General features: G+C 44.7%; 6 protein-coding genes across 12 annotated transcripts; 2 read left to right on the top strand and 4 right to left on the bottom strand.

The window, feature by feature from the left end:
* Window positions 1-1005: 1005 nt before the first annotated feature.
* On the top strand, window positions 1006-2909 carry LOC129586923 (isopentenyl-diphosphate Delta-isomerase 1-like). Its single transcript, XM_055480434.1, has 4 exons — window positions 1006-1436; window positions 1578-1765; window positions 2106-2513; window positions 2572-2909. Exons 1-4 carry the CDS (start codon window positions 1333-1335, stop codon window positions 2706-2708), a joined length of 837 nt encoding a protein of 278 aa, XP_055336409.1. The 5' UTR covers window positions 1006-1332; the 3' UTR covers window positions 2709-2909.
* On the bottom strand, window positions 2699-4591 carry LOC129586922 (E3 ubiquitin-protein ligase Zswim2-like). 2 transcript variants are annotated; one of them, XM_055480433.1, is made up of 4 exons: window positions 4291-4591; window positions 3960-4121; window positions 3695-3905; window positions 2699-3621 (listed from the first exon to the last, which is right to left on the bottom strand). In XM_055480433.1, exons 2-4 carry the CDS (start codon window positions 4030-4032, stop codon window positions 2931-2933), a joined length of 975 nt encoding a protein of 324 aa, XP_055336408.1. In that variant the 5' UTR covers window positions 4033-4121; window positions 4291-4591; the 3' UTR covers window positions 2699-2930. The 2 variants fall into 2 exon arrangements, with proteins under 2 accessions (XP_055336408.1, XP_055336407.1); XM_055480432.1 differs by having other exon boundaries at window positions 3960-4080.
* Window positions 4271-12689, top strand: LOC129586920 (clathrin heavy chain-like). 6 transcript variants are annotated; one of them, XM_055480427.1, is made up of 17 exons: window positions 4271-4491; window positions 7800-7920; window positions 8052-8289; window positions 8640-8917; window positions 8976-9260; window positions 9326-9508; window positions 9593-9950; window positions 10077-10147; window positions 10240-10479; window positions 10584-10741; window positions 10807-10935; window positions 11056-11170; window positions 11229-11509; window positions 11570-11762; window positions 11828-12032; window positions 12086-12211; window positions 12275-12689. In XM_055480427.1, exons 2-17 carry the CDS (start codon window positions 7870-7872, stop codon window positions 12463-12465), a joined length of 3102 nt encoding a protein of 1033 aa, XP_055336402.1. In that variant the 5' UTR covers window positions 4271-4491; window positions 7800-7869; the 3' UTR covers window positions 12466-12689. The 6 variants fall into 6 exon arrangements, with proteins under 6 accessions (XP_055336402.1, XP_055336401.1, XP_055336400.1 ...); XM_055480426.1 differs by lacking the exon at window positions 4271-4491 and adding an exon at window positions 7314-7518; XM_055480425.1 differs by lacking the exon at window positions 4271-4491 and adding an exon at window positions 7314-7561.
* On the bottom strand, window positions 4693-7094 carry LOC129586921 (uncharacterized). The gene is made up of 3 exons (XM_055480431.1): window positions 6101-7094; window positions 5396-5838; window positions 4693-5334 (listed from the first exon to the last, which is right to left on the bottom strand). The coding sequence occupies exons 1-3, from the start codon at window positions 6915-6917 to the stop codon at window positions 4909-4911; spliced, it is 1686 nt and encodes a 561-aa protein (XP_055336406.1). The 5' UTR covers window positions 6918-7094; the 3' UTR covers window positions 4693-4908.
* On the bottom strand, window positions 12616-18024 carry LOC129586919 (uncharacterized). The gene is made up of 5 exons (XM_055480423.1): window positions 17610-18024; window positions 16905-17150; window positions 16278-16499; window positions 15080-16118; window positions 12616-14756 (listed from the first exon to the last, which is right to left on the bottom strand). The coding sequence occupies exons 1-5, from the start codon at window positions 17671-17673 to the stop codon at window positions 12890-12892; spliced, it is 3438 nt and encodes a 1145-aa protein (XP_055336398.1). The 5' UTR covers window positions 17674-18024; the 3' UTR covers window positions 12616-12889.
* Window positions 18025-18871: 847 nt separating this feature from the next.
* Window positions 18872-20260, bottom strand: LOC129586838 (N-alpha-acetyltransferase 80-like). The gene is made up of 6 exons (XM_055480303.1): window positions 20145-20260; window positions 19913-20061; window positions 19637-19712; window positions 19323-19377; window positions 19159-19239; window positions 18872-19087 (listed from the first exon to the last, which is right to left on the bottom strand). Exons 1-6 carry the CDS (start codon window positions 20258-20260, stop codon window positions 18872-18874), a joined length of 693 nt encoding a protein of 230 aa, XP_055336278.1.
* Between the last annotated feature and the right edge of the window lie 34 nt (window positions 20261-20294).

The following is a 20294-nucleotide window of genomic DNA, read 5'->3' as shown; positions in this document are numbered from 1 at the left end:
AGCGGTAGTTTTGAAAATTCAGCCTGTGCAAGCGATTGTACTTGACGGGTAACGGCCTGTGTTGCGCTTGTTGAACAGGCTGTAAGTCCTTCGGTCCAATATAAGCGTACAAGTTGAACGTACCTATTGAATCGGCTCTGTTGGCGATTTTCATAAAGTTTTTTACAAATCTAGAGCAACGACCAGTATCCTAAAATAAAGAATCGGGTGCGAAATGGACGGCTATGGGCGATAGGGTATTTATATTAGTAGTGCCCGAGTCGCATTGGCTTGCGTGGGCACATCTGATCGTGTTGCAGTGCTTCTGTGTGACCCGCTGGGTCGTTATTATCATTTAGATCAGCATTATCATCCATATTACGGAATAAGATGTCGCGTGCGGGAGCACGGAGAAACTTAGACAGACTGGTGGATAGCGGTAAACTCATGCCAGTCAATCACGCCGACTGTTGACTCACAATCGGCTCTACAATGGCGAGCGTAACCGCAAAAAATATTTCGGCCAACACACAAATCTGAATTGCCTTTTGCTTGGTTAGCTCAAGCGTCTCAACCTCCCCCCCCCTCCTGCGTAGTGCCCAAAAATTTTAATTTTTAATTTTTAGAATTAAGATTTACGTGAAAAGTTAATTAGAAGAAATTTACGCGTTGTAAAAATACATCTTTTATCTTTTTACACGCAATTTTCTGCCAACCAGAAACCATTTCATCTTACGAAATTCATAATTTAGTTTCTTGGAACGCATGCATCAGTACGAAGATCAAAGAATATTATACTTTTTTTAACGGAATCAAAAATGAAAAACATTCAAAAATAACATATTGTATTGGCATAATTCCGCAAACGGCATAAAAATAATGATATCATATCGGCATCGTAGCGGTGGTAAAAACTGATATCTGAGCAGCTCTAATGAGAAGCCTTCCACAGCATATGCAACAGCTACAAAAAAGAGTAAACTCAACTACTCCTGTTCCAGTGACGCAGTCTTACCCAACCGAGTTTTTTACAACAAGAAAAATTTACACGCTTGCTCGCTTGCAACTAAGGGCGGTTACGACCTTTATACTAGTAAATGTTTTACGAAAATTCCGGAAGGAAAAATTAGCCTTGGTTCTTCATAAATTCCTTGTGGAAATTCAAAGTCGCTTTTGTATGGAAACCTATAATCCAGACGCCAATCGGAAAGTGGCGTGATATTCGCCAGTCGCAAGCTGCAACATGTATGGACCTCGTGTCCACGATCTGCCTTGAATCGCTATCGTTTGTTTTATCTTGGCTCGCTTCCCTGCTAAAAGGCCAATGTTCGCGTATAAGTTTTGATCAGGGAAATGCTGTGGCGACAGGTTTTTCGTAGTCCATTTGCAGTTCCCTCACCTCGAAGAACAGTATCCAGCCCCTCAGTCGACGCTTGCACGCCATCGCTGGCAAGACGGTACGGTTTTACTTTTGGTGCGCTGATTTATTTTGATATACTCAGATACTGAGCAATATTACACTGTAGCAGTTTGAATGTATGAAGGGTTTAGTGATTTGATTCTGCTGAAATCCGGAATGTAGGTTTGCTTCGATGTAGGTTTGCTTCTACCCATCTTTTGGCGAGTTCGTTGAAGATGGTTGTGCCAAAGAGCAATAACATGCCGGAAACGCTGGATCCTGTTCAGGAAGCTTTGCTCAACGAAGTCTGCATTCTGGTCGATCAGAATGACCAAAACATAGGTGCGGCTACGAAAAAGGATTGCCATTTACTGGAAAATGGAATCTGTAAGTAGTTGTGAACAGTGGTCAGGAAGATTTTGATTTATGTAAACCTGTCAGTTCTCCTAATTTTATAATTCTGCAGTGTTCTACGATGTTTCTGAATCTACGTACATAAGTTGAATAAGTACTAGTACAGTCTGATCAGATACAGTAATTGGCACAATTGTAATGCATAAATAACATGCCGTAAAATCAGGTTGGCACTGTTAAATGCTGCATATGTCCCCTACTTTGTGCCGTATCTTAAAAGATTTATTAACCAGAATTTTCAGATGAATTCTTATGTAATATAAAGATTTATATAACTTCACGCGTTAAGTTAGTGATTATTGTGCGACTGTAGGCCGTCTTCACCGCGCATTTAGCGTGTTTCTGTTCAACAAACGCGGGGAACTGCTGTTACAACAGCGTTCTGATGCCAAAATCACTTTTCCGGGGATGTTCACCAACACCTGCTGCAGTCATCCGTTGGCTGTCAACCGCGAAATGGACGAAACAGAAGCGCGCGGTGTGAAGAAAGCTGCTCAGCGGAAACTGGAGCAGGAACTGGGCATTCCTCTGGAGCAGGTGCCCTGGGAAGAGTTCCACTATCTTACGCGCATTCACTACCAGGCCGCATCCGATGGAAAGTGGGGCGAACACGAGATTGACTACATTCTGTTCCTGCAGAAGGATGTCGATCTGGTGCCCAATCCCAATGAAGTCAAGTCGGTGCGATACGTCACACCGGAAGCGCTCAAAAACATGATGGGTAGGTATTGTGAGTAGCCGTTTTCCGTGTTTGTTTCGAGTAATGGTGCATTTTTTAGAGGAAGACAAAGCCGGTAAAATTCACCTGACACCTTGGTTCCGCTTAATATGCCAAAGTCAGCTGTTTGAATGGTGGGAAAATCTGCACAATTTGCGCAAGTTTGATGAGCACGCCGTGATACATCGTTTGTCGTAACTTTTCATTGTTTATTGATTGGTTTTATAGTTTTTACTTGTTAGCTCCAAGTTTGCTGACAAAAGCAGATGGTCCATAAAGCATACTATATATGCACCGTTTTGAATATGAACGAAGAACGCTCGTGTTTTGTAGAAATAATTGTGATAGTAAACTCCTGCATTGAGTGTATTCATTGCGTAGAAATATTTAGAAACTCTTTTCCATCAGTAGTTTTCCGTTCTAATTCCTCATTACACTACCGGAAGCACTTCGTGTGATCCTTGCGCGCGTGTCTTCTGCGGCATTCTGCATTTGCAGAGCATGGGCCAGTTGCGTAAAGGTTTTTTCCACAACTGCCTGTCCTTTGTTCCCCACCTGTTGCACAAAACGGATGGCTGCGACAGTCTTGTCCAGCAGCAGTTTCTGGCTCTGACTTCGCTTGGGAATCGTTTTTGAGAGTTTCCTTGCCTCCAGAATTGGACCGACCACTTTCTGCGTGGAATTAAATTGGGCCAATCCTTTTCCAGCGACGCCCAGTGTTCTCGGGCGCACGGCAGCATTTTGCGATCTTGATAGGGGAATGCTGTTGTGGAGGCGAATTTGAGGCTTGAAAGCACTGCTCGTCAGTACGAAATCGCTTGACTGCATCGGCGACAGATACTGTTGGTCACTGACGTGCTGGAGCGATAGCCCTTGCAGACAGTCGACAAAATCTGTCTTCGATGGCTCGGGAATAGTTATTCGGGGATCGAGTGAATCCGATTTCGAAGTTGGGATGGTTTTGTTTTTTCGCCACGGAACGCAACGATTGGGAATCGGCGCGCTGGCACCGAAATGCCCGCGACAATACGGACACCGGTCTTTGGTATCGGCATCGCCGTTGCGTTTCCAAAGGTCACGACAGGGAATGTGAACGTAATTCTTGCAGGTTCTGCATCCAACGAATATATTAGTAATGATCAACATTTCCTTATTTTGGAGTTATTAGGCCCAGATTGACTTACTGGCACTGCGTGACTCCCTTCGAAGACTGGAAGAACTTGTCGAAACAGATCGGACACTCATCGTCACGTGTTAGAACCCTTAAACCTGTATTCCCATGGGTTGATTTTCGAGGTGCTTTCTCCACAAGAGTGTTCGATTTCCCTTGGGATACATAGTCCTTATTGAACAAGGAGCGTAGGCTTGTCTCGCTTAGACCACTCTGAAATAGCACTACAATAAACGTTTTTTGTTAATGGAGTTTGATTACCGGCATAGGCTACTTGCTTTCGTCTTTAGGGTGGACCTTGAACTTCTTGATGAGAATCCAACAAATATGCTCACAAGATTCATGCGGCATGGTTTTGTAGGTTTTGCAAGTGCAGTGATTCCTTTCGCCGATTGTGACCTCACAAGAACACGTATTCCGTTACTGCGCTCTTAATGTTGCTGCGTTGAGTGCGTTCAACGTTGTTCAATAATAAAAATGTGACTGATTAGTGATTATATCACACCAAAATGGTATGTGTGTATTTCAAGTATTGTACAGTCCGCGCGACTCAGAAATACGGAAAATAAAATAATGGTCTAACAGCAAGTGACATCTACTCCTATGTACCTTTTCCTCCTCATTAAGGGTCACATCATGCACCACAAAAGACAATGGTCCCAAAGCCTTGACTATAAGAAAAGAAGACTGATCCGCAACTGCGACATTTCTTGCCACTGTATCAGTGATTTTCGTAGCCATTGCAGGTTTTGACCACATCGATCGATTTGTGAACCGAGGATGCTCAAATGAGTACGCCGCGCACTTCCGGTACGTATTAAAACTCACTGCGATATCTTATGCTTCTCCCAAATACTAGTGCCATTTAGTACTAACAGGAAAATGAAAACAAATTCGTTCCAAGTGAGGCTTTGCGTGCAGCAAAACTTTCTTTAAGCTATACTTTGGAAAGCCCGTTATTATCGTTATGGTAACCCGGCCATTCTGAACTTCTCATTAATTGTTGTTAAGTACTTCTTTTGGCTTCGAACCGGCATTCCGAAAAACAGTAAAACGGTACAAGCAGCTAACTGTTTCCAAAGAGAAGCGCGCAGCCGCGTTTACAATCCAAACTGTTGATTTCCAAAATTTAAATTTAACTAATACAGTACAACATGTAAAAACAGTTATCACAGATGAAGAATTTCATGAAGGTGCGATGCAATCAGTTTCCGTCTTCCTACTGTCCTAATCAGGATATCGAACTGTGCCAAGTTTTTTCATGGCAGCCTCGTACAACGCTCTCAGCTTGGCATTTTCAGGAATATCAGCCATTTTTTTGCCCTTAATCTTATTTTTTCTCTCGGACGTCGAAATTTGCTGATAATAAACGTAGCGGCTGAAGTCTTTCCAAAAGTCAGGGTGAAAATCGCGTTTTAGAATTTCCACATCATTAGCCTCTTTCCAGCGTCCCACTCTACAAATACTGGCTGGACATGTGGATTTCGCAACCCGGACATGGTAGAAATAAGAAATCAGAACATCATCCTCGCCAGTTTCATCAACGTAATCATACTGTGGGATCCGCTTGATCGCAATCTCCGTGGCAGACTGCAGTAAAGCCTGCACAGATTCGCGGACAACGCTAAGGGATTTTTCCGAAGATGCAGCCATCTACAAAATAAGGCTAATTTTTTTGGAATGATCTGCGTGATTTGTATGCCACAAAACTTACATCAGAAGGAATGGGCACGTGCAATAAGCGCACTCGGTCGAAGCCGTTCCCAAAATTCGTAGAGTTATCCCAAGGAAAAAAGTATGACGGCGTTTCCGGGTCTTCCACAATACAAATCCCACGATGCAGTCGCTTCTTCGGATTCTGACAGGGATAAGCGGTTACTCCGGAAATACTAGCGGATCCCTTTGTAATCCGGCTATCCGGAACCACTGAGCACAAAAGACACTCTTTACCGTCTTGACAGGTCTTCTCCAGGGAGAACATCAGGTACTGCGGTGCCCGAACGAACAGAGACAGAAAGGATGCTTGCGAAACGTACTGCTTGTACGCATTGCATATCGACTTGAGTGGGCAGTCGGCGCACGACGGCTCCGTTTCTGTGCAGATTTTGGTGGCCACGGTCCGGACTCCGTCTTCGATATCAGCAATACGCGTAGGATCTAAAAATAAGACGCGACTGCTAATGAAACAGTATGATAACTGGAAGTCAAGTTGATGGGCCTAAGTCCGTCCAAGTCCGGTAACAAAAAGAAGAAATTAGCTAAATCATTCCACGGCCTTGTAAAGTGTAACGGTCTGTAAGACAAGGACTGCCTTCATAATTTTCTTGATCTAAACAATTTTAATTTATTTTAAACAATTTTTTTAAATTTTCTCAGCTCAAGAAAAAATTTTAAAGAGTGCTTAAACCCATAAACGAACCTTGAGATTTCAAGGATTCCAGAGTCGTTTCGAAATATTCCCTCACTGGCAGTGACTTAACATCCGCGGTGATTCGACCAATTCTAGACAACATACGAATAACATTCCAATCTTCTAGTAAGATCTGCGGCGCTACGAGATCCATCGCAAACTTCTGAGCAGAATTCGTAGGGTTTCGCGAAGTATCAGAGCGCATTTCGTCGATGGGCAGAATTTCCCACGACAACCGGTTGAGATCTTTCATCACCCCCAAATACCTCGCAAATTCATCTTCCGACCTCGAAAGCAGGGGAATCCGTAAAAGTTGTTCTTTTATTGCTTGGTCCCCGTCTGCTGCGGTGGAATCGAACCGGCGGATACTGTCCACATCGGGAAAATGACAGATCCATTCCGTAAAATGGAAACCGATATCGTCAGCGATCTCCGGGAGAGCAGCTCGGAGCAGTCGATACACAGCCGCACAATAAATGAATTTGCGGTCACATTCCGGAGTGTTTCCTTGCGCACTAAGTTTTCCATACAGCGGATTAAGGTAAAAGGGAATTCTGGAATTCAGCTGGCGCTTTTCACTGGAGACGATCCAGTCTACAAGGTGCTTGACAGCCTTCTTCACCACCGCGTCGCCACTCAGCTGAGCATCATCAAACACGATCGCGTGGCGGTTTTTGGGATGGCGGACGAGAAGGCGCATCGCATTGTCGATGGAATGGATGTCCGCCGGCGTTATGCATGCGCGCAACTTGGTCCGACAAGGACGATAGACATACGGAGATTTTGGTTTGCTCGGACTCGTATCCGAATTTGAACTGCTCTCCATAACTGCGATCCAAGCACACAGGTTTATGGATAAATGGTTATTAATCTCAATAGGATCTTACGATAAATTGCATGATCCGTCAAAACGCATCGAGCTTTCCGATTAGTAAGCTCTTTTAACTTTTAAGCTGAACAAACAGAAAAATTAAAATACTAACAGATATTTGAAATCAAAACATCTAATAAGTACTGTACTTACTTTTTAATAAGAGACACTCACCAGTCAGCGTCGGCTGCGTAGCGGCCGTAGCCGAGCAGACAGTTATACGGAGCAGCCGCCATGGGGCGGTACTGCTATCTGTAGAGGCCATAGGTTAATTGCTGTAAAATTTGAACAAGCTGTTTAGCTGCTGATCACAGCGCGTTTGCACAGACAGACCATGGCGTTTGTTTTCCAAACATGCGGCACAAACTGACTTGCCTCGATTGTCACTTTGTCATGTGTGCTAGTTTCGGAAACAGCGTGGAACGTTATACCATCTGCGCTTTGTTTTTCGAGGAATGATAACTTTGATTAATTAAGATCTCCGATTTATCGAGTTCTGTAGCCAATGTTGCGATGACTGAACAAAATGTATTATCAACCAGCTGGTTAGCGTCTTGTGAGTTGTGACATGTGAGGAATTTGTGGATTTGGTGCCATTGGTGCGCAGAGTAGATCCGGAAACCTGTTGCTGTATTCAGTTTATAGTGATGTTGCACGCATTACTGCATGGCGTGCATTCCATAGCTTTCCTTTCGAATGGAAAAAGTTGTCAGCATTCTGGTAACTCTAAAAATAAGTGTCATTTATTGCGTTAGGACGCCTTTTACATTTTTCATTGTGAGGCGTAATTATTATGAATGCTATGATAATCGTCAAATGTCGGTTATGTCGTTGCAGCGCGCCGAACGTTTGCATGATTTGGATTCAGATTGCAGCAAGCTGTTGGGACACCTAGATCAAATTCGCAATGGCCACAGATTCTACAAATTCGCTGTTGACTTTCAAGACCATTGCCGAAGTATGTACTGTACATCACAGAGTCAAACAGCGTGTTTACTGGCGCACTTTGAACTGTTACCATAATTTAATTCATTTGGTTGCAGTTGTGATTGTTATATAACAGTGGTGGTATGTTCGTTTTTTTTGCAGATTCCCGCATTAACGCAATCGAAATGGATGAGCGGCAAGTGCGTAACAATGACATCCGACCGATACATCACGGTGTGCGATCAGGGCGGTCTGTGGTCAAGCCCCTCGGTGACCTATATCGATCTGGCTGGCGGCAAGGGATCGCAAGTCTTCACGGTCGTGTACAAGCGGCACGGAATGGACGGACGCATCGTCAGCGCCACTCGCAGTCCCAACGGGAAATTATGCATAATGCAGAGTGAGATAATTGTTAAAAACACCTAAAAATACTAAATATTTATGACCCAGGGCTTATAATTCGATAATTACGGTATTCGGAGTTCGGATGTTGTCTAACGGTGGATTAATTTGCACGTGATCCACATTGATCAGTTTCGGTGACTTGTGTATGACATACCACGATACCAGTCTGCACTCTGCAGACGCATTAATTAACCTTGAAACTTGAAAATGTGCTGTGTTAAACGACGCAATCGCGTGTTGTTGATAAGTATGTTGATAGGTCATTGATAGCTCGTCCGATATGATAAGTTTATACGGTAATGTTGTACTTAAGCTTATCGTTAGTTTTATGAGGTATTTCTGCAGATGCCGGCAATGTGGTATGGATAACGGGTGCCGCTGGTTTTGATGCGGGAAACGATCTGACGGTCAGCAATGGGCGGTGGCCGATACAGTTCACGGGATGGCTGGACGATAATCGTATTGTAGTCATCCCCGGGCGGGAAATCTTCCACGTGGATATGACAGGAAAGGCCAGCGCCAAATTACAGTTGTCGGAGACTTTTGTGAAAAATCATACGATAACTGATTACCAGCAGAGCCAGGCAAGGAACTGGTCTTTTGTGGCCGCCGTCCAGCTGGATGTAAGGAATGAGGAGAAAACATGTGCGATGGTACATACGAGTACTTTTGGATTTTTAGGTCGATCACGCCAAAGGCTCATTGGAAGTGTTCAACGTGAAACAATCAGTTTCCGGCAAAGTCAGCGGATTTGCTGGTGCTTTTGTAAATGAAGCCAGCCGTTTGCAGCAGATACTTGTTGCCGATACGAGTGTGGATATGACATGTATCCTTTTAAAATGCGTTGAAGTGGACTGCGTAGAACAACCCGCTGCTGCTGTGAAATGTAATATTAGGAATTTCGCCGAATTGAAATATCCTGTTGACGAAAATGGGATTGAAAAAGATTTCCCAGTTGCTGTGAAGGTTAGAACTTGAAGATGTCGATGTTTTTGGTTTCTTACTCTTACACTGCTTGATTTTCGTTACAGATAAGTAGTCACGCTAGCGAAACTTTAGCGTTTGTAGTCACTAAAAGGGGATACGTCCATATATTTGATTTCCGGGGCATGTGCCATCTGAAGTCTGTGAAACTTAATGATTCTGCTACTGACTGCATTTTGGATGTGGTACGATCGAAAAGAGGAGTTACTGTTGTGAATAACGAGGGACAGGTGAGAAATTAAATGGTTTATAATATTATTCACTTTCTACCTGAAAAGAGGGTTTACAGGTGATGAATTTGAATTATATCTTAGGTTATCCAGATAACTGCAACCTATTCTAGTATCATTCCCCTCTTGTTGGAGAAGAATATGCCAGATGCAGCAGTGCGATACGCTTTGGCGCATAGTAGCTCATTACCGAACGATGTGTTTATGTCTGTATTTTTGGCTATTCTGCGTTCCGGCTCCAGTTTGGATAGGCTTCTTCCATTTTGCCAGTTAAATATGGACCATCTGTCCGCCGCACAGGCACTTGAAGTTCTTAGGGAATGCATAGTACGGCTACATGGCTTACCACACCTTCCTTTGAGCCATTTTGCTGCAAAAGTTGGCGAAAAGGTCGGCGTTGATAAGGTTGTTACAATTTTTGAGCAACATTCGGACGAGAAAAGTGAGTACTTAATTGTTTTGATTGTGAAGTGGTTTGAGTGCAGTACTTAAAGTGATAATACTGCCGTGTTGTTAGAATGTATTGCCACCTGATAAAAATATTTTATTTTTTATTGAACCTTTACAGGAGTGTTTCTATTTTTAAACACACTTTCGCCGGGCAAGATGTCTGAAAGTGCTGTGAGCAGATATGTCAAGGTATTGAACCACATCTTCGTTTTTTCTTGATTTATTTGGACTGTATTGCAGCCATAAACCATACAATGCATACGAAAACATTTATTATCTAGGCTGGATTGAAAACTGATCAGCTGAAGGCTTTGACACATTTTGTTTCCAACATAAAAACTCCTTATCCGAAAATTGTACTGGATTGCTTGCTCATGGAAAACGCTCCGCCGGCTGTTATTGATCCGCTTTTGGAGACGTTTTGCATTAAGAACTCTTCGCTCATTCAATTGGTCATCTACCGGCTGAAGAATCGGCTTCCAGTGCGACTTCGGCCACTGTTAAGAGAGCTCCCTGGAGAGGTGGGTTTTCTGTTTTTTGGCCAAATTTTTCTTTGGCTGTAATATTTATGGGACAGTTGAATTTGTTTTATAAGTTCTAATAACTGTGTTCCTTGGTTTTCAAGGAAATCATCGCGCAGCTTGAGTCAGTTTTGAAATATTTACTGGGCTTAAACGATGATTTAACGATATTGGACGTGAATTTCGATATTGGATTGACCGCCGGCATGCTCCAAACCGTTCAGGATAGCATTTTGAAGGAACTGGAGCAGGACCAAAGCCAGTAAATATCGTAAAAAATAGTTTAGATTTTTAGCGTACGTGTTTTGACGCTTGGATTTTTTGCAGAATTGCTGCTTTGCGAAAGTTTTTAGAATTCCTAGTTGCAAAGGGTGTCACAGACCCAGCTGTACATTCTCGTTTGGCCAAGCTTTACATCGAACGGAAACACCTTGAAAAGTTATATCCGTTCCTCAGGTCTGAAACCATAATATTGAAGTCCTGTTTTAGGATAATTTTAAGCAAAAGTTACTGTGTGGAAGAGTGATGTATACACAGAACATGTGCTGTCATTGTTGAAAGATTTCTCCATTTTAGAAATAATAAATTATATGATGCGGTTGCCATCGGTCAGTGGTGTGAGGAACAGAATGATTTCTCCATAGCCCTGACAATTTATGAAGAGCGGAATCTCAGTGAACACTTCATCCGAGTATGAGTTACTTGTCCAGCTGCGTCTGCGATCCAGTTGTAACTTTCCGTTGGTTTAGGTTAGTGGCCAGTTGGGTTCGTACCGCCGTCAATTGAGTCACCTTTTAAAGTCACGCAGTGAAAATTTGTGGGACAAGGTTTTAAGCGCCGATAATCGATTCCGGTTGGACCTTCTGACCACAATGTTAGAAATGACCGAGGGAGACGAAAACGCAATCTACGATGTTTTCGAAGATGTTTCCGTACTTGTCCCAGTTATTGGCAAAACTGAGCTGATATCGGAAACACAAGCATTAATCCGGAAACTGTTCAGAAAACACTATGCCCCGGAGCAAGTTCAGTGAGTAACATCCTTGCATAAGAGCGTCGCATTTCTAAATTGTCGCTTGATGGTTTCTAGGTTTTTGCAATTGTGGTCGCTCAGATCGCTTTTGAATGGAGAATTATCGGAAGAACAGATGGAGATAATGTACGGTGAACAATTATATTCATACGATCCCGGTGTAGTGGGTTCGGTCCTTCAAGAAGCAGGGATGCTGCGAATTGCAAAGAAGGTTTTTATCAGAGGAAAGTGTTGGAATCAGGCAGCACAGGTTGGACTGCTAAAGACGACTGTGGGTGTTAGAAAGCTGTGTGTTCGTAAAATGTTTCATTGCAGTTGTTGTCGTCTCAAAAAGACATGGATTTAGGCACGATGAAAGAGTTGGCGGATTTGAGTCGAGATCCGAAAATGTTAGCTGCAGTTGGCCTAACATATATGAAAAACGGCGAACTAGTGTATGCCTTGCGCTATTTTGTGGATGCCGGTTGTTTTACGGACTACAACTGGGTTTGTTCCATGGTGCATTCCGACGATGCTTTCGGTAATCAAGTGCAGTGTGAAAAAATTTGCGAAAATTTAAGGTTACGTATTTAGCTGAGTGGGAATTACTAATCCAGTTCCTTGAGGGTGCACGCTCCATTGCGAAGGATTCATGTATTACTGTGACCTTGGCTCTTGCGTACGGGAAGACAAGCCGTATCCAGGATCTGGACAGACTTAGTAAGATTCATGCACAATGTTTGTTTTTCGACTGTTTGAGTGATTTGCTTTGTGCGTGTTTAGTGTCGGGTGATCTGGAGATGAGCGTCCCTCGTGATGCTAATGCCTGCCGAATCTGTGAAGATCTTCCTAAGAATATCACATTCGTTCCGTGTGGTCACATGGTTGCTTGTGAAGGGTGCGCGAAAAATCTGAAAGCATGCCCAATCTGCCGCAGCGTTATTGAGCTTAAAGTTAAAACATATAGCGCCTAGTTTTTTGTTGCCTTTTTTATGGTCTGCTTTTTTCTGTTAACATTCCATCTTTAAAGGCTGTGTTTCAGTTCTCGGGTTGTTCAGCTTTGCCCTACGCTGCTTAATGCAAACTTGTATATTTTCTGAAAATTGTGTAGTTCATTGCAGAAGGTATCATTAGATCCAGCCTAAGTTTTTATGGAAGCGAGAAGTGAATGAAGATTACGGTAATAGCATGCACAAAAGTCACCCTAGCACAAACAGATCAACAGGAGGATATTAATGTTGATTTTCACACACACATTTTCTACACGTTTATTACAAGACTGCATTAAGCATGCATTTTAAATTCTTGTTTTTCTAAAAATTGTCCGTAGTACGAAATTTTTTAGGAACTCTCAACACAGACATCGCATTCAAAAGAAATAGGAAAATTAAATAATTATCAGCGCTCAAATAATCCCAGCTGCATGGCCGCAATCAGCGGAGCCGGCTGTCCCATGACGCCCGACGACATTGGTTGTACTGCGCCCTCCAACGGCGATTCCGTCATCGTCGAGCCCACCTTGTACATCGGTCGTAGTGGACTGGTATTTTCTGATCCAGCGTTCATTCCCGGATTCAGACGTCGCTGGGGCTGCGCTGGAGTACCTTCCGGTTGCGCTGCCTGACTGGATTTCGCCACAGGGACCCGCCCTGTCTTCGGCGTCGGTTCCGATAGCGCGCCTCCAAACAAGCTAAAGGGCAGCATACCTAGTGCCCCTAACCCTTCCAGCCCAAACCCGTTAGACTGGTAATTGGGGAAGTAACTGCTGCGCTGCATACCACCCATATGCATCCCGCCAAAAGATCGCGCTTGCGGCATCATCCCGTATGCTGGCGGCATCATCGGTGACGGCCGACCCATATAGTGCAACGCCCCCAACAATTGGGTCAACGCCGGTCCGCGTCCCTCTTCCAGAACATCAACTACCGCTTCAAAGGGAAACGGATCCTTCGTCGGGGCCGGTTTATCGGTGGTGGTTGTCGGCTGTGGATTGCTGGCTGCGCCGGTAAAGATCGGATTGGACCACGGATTGGACATAGTCGGATACTGAAAGTGATGATTTTGTGAGCCGAACATGGAGTTATAATGGGCCAAGGGTTGGCCGGTTTGTGATGGAGAACCGCTTTCTGCCGCTACCATGCGACCTATGGGGGACTTCGCTGTGGCGGTATCCATCGAGCCGTTGGGGAACACTATCGCCACGGTTGGAACTGGCGTTGTAATGAACCCCATTTTCGTGTTCTCCACTAACTTGGCCGCCATGGGACGATTTGGACTCTGCATCATAGCAGCTGCCAGCGCCAGGGCACCGTCACCGGTTCCGCCTTCCGCCAGTTCCTCCATGGCATCCTGCGCAGCAACGGCCGCAGCCAGACGATTGACCGGATTGCCAAGTTGTGGTTGAGGTTGCGGCGGCGCCCCCGCCAACTGCCCGCCAATGGACGGCCCCGGAGGGCCACCGCCACCGCCTAACATGGCGGCCATCCCTGCTAATCCCGCTAAATCCCCGCCGCCCAACGGCTTCAATTCTATCTCCGGCATCATGCCAAAGCCTTTGAACTCCACTTCGGTCATGAACGGCAGGAGGGGACCACCGGGCCCACCCAGCCCCGGCATCATGGGCGGCAGCAGTTGACCGGCGGATTTCGGCCGGTTGGGACGAGGCATTGATCCGAACGTCACCACCTGGAAATCAGGTGGCAGTGTAACGTTAGCCAGTTGACTGGAGTCTGCCGCCGCCAGTAGATCAAGTTCAGTGCTGCTCGCTGTATCGTTGCTGCTGCTGGTCACATTGGCGGCGGTTGCATTGATCAGCGGTAATCCGGCCGCCGGCTGACCTTGTGGTGCGATGAAATCCGAACTGGTCGTCTCGGTCGAGTTCAAGGTAGCGTTCGCAGCCATCTCCGCATCGGAAAGCAACAGGGATTTGGCACTGCGCGCTGCTGCGGATGTCTCGCCGAGCGGGACTCGGAAGAAATTGACACTGAACAGTTTGTACGACAAGTCATCGGCTAAAAAGCCCGCATCCGCTGAACTCATAGAGTATGCGGCGTCGGTGTGATGACGCGTTAAATTTCCCGTGAGACCCAAGGCGCCGCGATTGAAATTCGTTGGGGATTTCCAAAAGGACGAGCCAGAAAGAACGTCTGCTGTGGTATTTTCAGCAGACAAATTGGACACAGTTTTACCATCCGCGTGGCCGGTTGTTATCGAAATTGCTGCGATGGTATCGCTCTCAAGATTCTTGGTGCTCGTGTTCACAGTACTGCAAAAACAACAAGATTCACGGTTAGACATATTACCAGTTTAGCTAAATTTAACTAAAATCATGCTTCAAATACAAATGCTAAAGTGAAAGAAAATTTTGCGAATCATTGTTCGAATTCGTCAAACAAATCGTGTAGCAAATCCTTTGCATATCTGGAGTCACTCGTGTATGGTATACGATATTAGAGATACTTATTCTCCTTAGTCTGTCTTATTATGCTACCGGTTCGTCCTATCATACACTCGAAGACCATAAACAATTGATAATCCATCTAAACAGACACCTGATATACATCGCAGAGCAACATACAACCGACTTACCTAGTTGTGCTTTCACTTGAACTTGACACCGCCGGCAAAGTGGTCATCCCAGTCGTGGACGATTCGACATCCTCCACCGTCGAGTGACCGCTTCCCTTGTCATTCTTCTCCGCTATCTCCGTGGTGGCTGCATCCGTTCGATGGCTAGGCGGGGGCGTCGTTGTGACCGTCGAGGTGCTTAGCGATACTTCGGGAGTCGGTGTCGATGCCACCGTTGTCCATATTTTATTCATGACTTCCGGTGAACTGCGAGTCGTATCGGTTATCAGCGCCGACACATCGTAGCGCAGTATGTCCGGACTATCGCTCACCGGGGGCGTCGTTCGGGTAATTTTCTCGGCGACTTTTTGGAAGACACGCAGCAACGGATCCTGCGTGGTTTTTGTCTCCGGCTGCGGCGGTGAAGGATTCTTCACCGTGCCATTCACCTCCGCAACTTCACCTTTGACAGTAACAAACACCCCCGATGAATTACGCCCACTTTTCGGAACCACTTCAATTCCCCCGATAGGAATGGATATCAAGCGCATATTCTTCTCCACCGGGCGCTTCGAAGTTTCCGTCGTCATTTCCACCGTTGTGGTGTCCCGCGTTGTAGTCACTGTGGCAGTTGGTACAATTTCCACCTTTTCCGTTGTCGGCGGTGGCATATCGTCCGATCGTCCCAGCGGTCCCGTTGTATTACTGACCAGTGGTAGCCCGTACGGCAGAATATCGTACTGATCACGACCGCCGTCGATATACCGCTGTGCGGCATTGATGGACGTGGAAGCGTACTGCTTGATGGGAGCCTCCAGATTCTGATGGTACTTCATTCCAGCACCACTTTTAACGGCACTCCCCGGACAATCGTAGTCAACAGGACAACAGTCATCACCACGATAAATGGCACGGCATTTATCCGAAAATTTATACGGTAATTTGCAGGCGACCGGCTGACAGCTGCTGACACCGGTCGACTTTGAACACGAGCAGGCTGAGCAGCGTGCAACGCTCCGGGGACCTGTGCTGAGGAGTGTCTCATTGAATATTGTGCACTCTGCAAATAAGAAAAGGTCACACAAGTTGTACATGCATGTTGAGGACCAACAATCTTAAGCAAGTTAACAAAGCTATACAGAAGATAGGAATAGGAAGGAACTACCTGCCGAGCCTTTTTTTACTCTCTAAAAAGAACCATTAGAAAAAGTTTACTTACTGCACAGATAGTCCGAGGGGCAGCATTCCTTGCCCGAATATACCGGCGTGCAATCATTCCCACCCAGTTCAGCAATCCACGCAGGCCTCCCACAGTGGGCTGCAGCCTCACAAATGACCTTTCCATTGGATCCACAACGGCAATCCTGGCATTTCTCGTTCCCGTTTTTCATTGAATCGCCTGCCCTGTATACCGCTCCTCCGACTAGGCAAATCGCTAAACCTGCATTAAAAGGCATTTCTTTACATGATTCCAAAGGCTGAGAACACCCAGTAGGCTGACTCGCATGTGCAGGACGTTGCGTATATGTTACCGACTTTGATTTTTTGTTGTACTGTTACCAAAAGCAAAAAGATCTCAAAAATCACAACTACTCGCAAAACAGCAAATCGATACCAAATTTGTACAAAAATGTTACTGAACGACAGTTTTGCAAGAATTTTCGCTACACATTTAATTTTCCACAGATGAGACAAATCATCAATGTCATCCAATTTTACGTCATTGTGACATCGTATAAATTTCCAGTGTCGCGCTTGCGTTCTTCTCCATTACTACATTATGTAATCGACCATCGGTCACATTACAGATCAATTTTATCAGAACAGACAGCAACGCTGCACTCACGGTCGCAAGCGAAACTCCGTTCGCAGCAGACATGTCCGCTAATATTGCGGCACGGAGCATCCGGTGGGGGTCGGCATTCTGTGATTTTGTTCAAGGATTCGCATAAGATGTTCCCTTTGGCACCGCACACGCACTGGCGGCAGGGATGATGCAGCGGCACAACGGCGCCCGGGGAATAAACGTTGCCGGCAGAGTCCACGCATGGCGTTGGCTGATTACCAGTGTCCGGTAAATTTTGAGCAGATACTAGAAAATCATTTTTCAATGGGCAGCATGTTAGTTTTACAAACTTTCCATTAATGTTATCATGCCTTTAATATACAACACGAAATTTAAGACTATAATAACAGGCACATCCAGTATTTTTCGGTACACATCTCCATTAACTGCCACAGATGACGCCAACCTAGCTGATGACCTTTTACGTGCACTAGATGCACACCAGAGAAGTATAATGTATGAGCTTGCGCATATCTATCTATATTTTAAAACAATAATAGTTTAAGTGATGCAGCTAATACATAAGTCGGAAATGTTGAAGGCCAAACAACACTAAGCCGCAGAGAACATAAAAAACAACCAGCTTTATAAATAACGTCGAACAATCAAATACACTGCGACAGAAATTAATGAAAAGTATTGCAAATCTCGTTTCCATAACCATCTCGTTTCTCGTTTCCATCACGTTAATACGTTTAATATTACCTGAATTTGAGCAAAAGGATAATAAGACACAACAACATGAAAACAAAAAGATTGATTCTCGCATTATGGCGAAGAGTGTCACCGGTTAATTGGCGAACATAGATGATGCGGCACCGGATCCTCCCAACCAATTAAGCCGCATTGGGCTACAGAAATAACGTAATCCAGCCGCAGCATACAACGCATTACGCCACAAGCAAACTTTGATTATCCAAGTATCATCAACGATAAATATCAATATTTACACTGCTCTTAAAACATATTTGTATTCGACACCTTTATAATGACTATCAACGGCTTGTCAGCTGGACATGAGCAGTTTTTCAAAGCAAAAACACTTTCACCCAACAATAACCATGTACCCATCCACTGAACTCAGCATACAAACAGCCGCGGTAATACTGAATACCTGTTGAATGAAACAGACTCGACCGACCCGGCTGCTCACCAACTGCTGCCACATCCGCTCATAACGCGTATTATTAAAATGGCAGATGAGTGAGAGGGAACCCCATCATTTACCGGAAACGGCCCATTCACTCGTTGGTATGCGTCAATGTACGATCTCGGCTGTCTTCGTGATCCTACCATTGTACAGTACCGCCACGAGAAATGCTCTAACAAGCCCCTATCCTTGCCATCCTCCATATCAAATTTTCGTACTTAAAACTATAACCCGGGAACAATACACACAATTCTATGATTTCTATCCATTTCCGTTAATGGCAGTCCGCTGCGTGGTTCATTCGTTCACAAGCTCAAGCATTTTTCATCGAGCAACTCATATTTATCGGTACAGTACTGCTTGAAAGCTCAAACGAAATGGAAAGCGATATGTCACAGTAAATAATAATTTACGGCATGTTAATATTGTCAAGATAATAATACAGTACTGCTCATTTCCACCGCTGATGGTCAATGATCTGGTAAATGGTAGGCGGAGGTATCGTATGCTAATTAAAATGCAGTCATGCAATTGTTGTATCTGCCGCTCCGTTACTACGTACTCGAAATGTCGTTAAACAAACGTGATTTAAGGGTTGCCATAATAAAATTTTTAATTCACCACTATACATAAAAATTTTAAAACTACCGGGCATGCATTAGAGGCGCATTAGGCAGGCATGTACAGGCATGCTTTGAATGTAGGGTCGTACATTTTGACTTACGTTATTTGAGAGCGGTGACTCAACATGCACGAGCATTTCGCCACAATCACAGTCCACAGATGGTCTTAAAGGGTCGTTACAGGTAAAGGGTCGTTACAGATGCTTTCGCATGTAATGTACGGTTCCTTTCGTATTTTGCGCGGCTGTCCGAGGTGGCGGACCGGGTGGCGGAGGGGGCGGTGGTGGTCCATTCAGCGGCGGCTCCGGTACAGACTCCACGAGTGCATGATTTACATTATCTCCGTTATCCCCCAAAAGGGAAACAATGTTCTGATTGGCCGTGGCAATTCCGGACAGGAGCTTTTCCATCTGCAACAACCAAACAATCCAAAGTCAACGAATCAACGATAAACCATACGCAGTTGTAATATCGGTCTTACCAGTGAACTGTTATACCAGCTCGCAAATAATCCCGCAGTGGCCACAGTAGCAACGGGAGAGCAGTATTCATATCCTAATTTCTGAAAGCGTTACGTTGAAATTTATTACAGTTTACAACAATGCGTAAGAGGTTTAAAACAAAAAGAAATCCCGAAACAGCTACCTCATAAAAAGTTCGTGCGTCCTGGGCAGACAAATACATCTCGGAAAAGCCTTTCCTGCAATTTAACAAATATCAAAAAAATATTTTCGTCCAAGCATTAAACAACACAATATGGTTACTTGACTACTGAACCACAAAATCCACAATTTCACACTAAAGCAACAGCTTGCAACGAGTACACAGTACAAGCCACCACACCACACTCATCCGTAAAGTAAGTGTGGAAACAAATTGTTGCAGTCTCATGTCCAACGTATAAAATCTCATTATCTTAGTCGAAATAAGTATCAAATCCTCATTGTCAGCCTCCATACCTTCTCGCGTGATTTTCCGCTCCTTCCATTAGCAGACGCCCATATCCTTTGCCACGACAAGCTTTATCGATAACAACTGAAAAAGGATAACATTTTAAAATCCTCGTTCGGCAAAAAATAACAGGTACGCGTATAGCGCGTGCTGTTCACTAGTAAAGCTAAATTAGCTATTAGCCGAATTTATTACTTTAAAAAAAACGGAGAAAGCTGCACAGCTCGAAAATGAAATATTGATGACCGGAGGAAAACCGTGTGGTCAGTGGTGATCGCACTTGCCTGCTTCGAGGAAGCATCCTTCCGGTCTGCCGGGTACGGACAACAATCTGGCATGGCCCACCACACGAACAAGCGTCCCGTCACTCGCTTTCTCCACCAGTATTATCGATAGCGGTAAATTGTCCGAACTTTTTTCAAGCATCTCAATTCTGCAATGAAACAGTCTGATTCTGGACAGCAATGTAGAGTTCGGGGTAATACAAGGCAGCGCGCGATCGGAAATTAAACGCACCTAGTTTGAAGACTTTTCTTCCATTCGTCATTCAGAAGGAGTGCGCAAGGTTCAACGAATTCGGGATGATTGTGCAAGGGAACAACCAAAAGGTGCTCCACTTCGCCACTCTCCATTGCTGGAAAAAAGATATTTCATTTCAAATCCCTG

This window comes from Paramacrobiotus metropolitanus, unplaced genomic scaffold, assembly GCF_019649055.1.
Source record: "Paramacrobiotus metropolitanus isolate TYO unplaced genomic scaffold, Prichtersi_v1.0 Parri_scaffold0000022, whole genome shotgun sequence".
Lineage (NCBI taxonomy): Eukaryota > Metazoa > Tardigrada > Eutardigrada > Parachela > Macrobiotidae > Paramacrobiotus > Paramacrobiotus metropolitanus.
The sequence above is the reverse complement of the archived record's forward strand: the minus strand, read 5'-3'. Positions and strand labels throughout refer to the sequence as shown.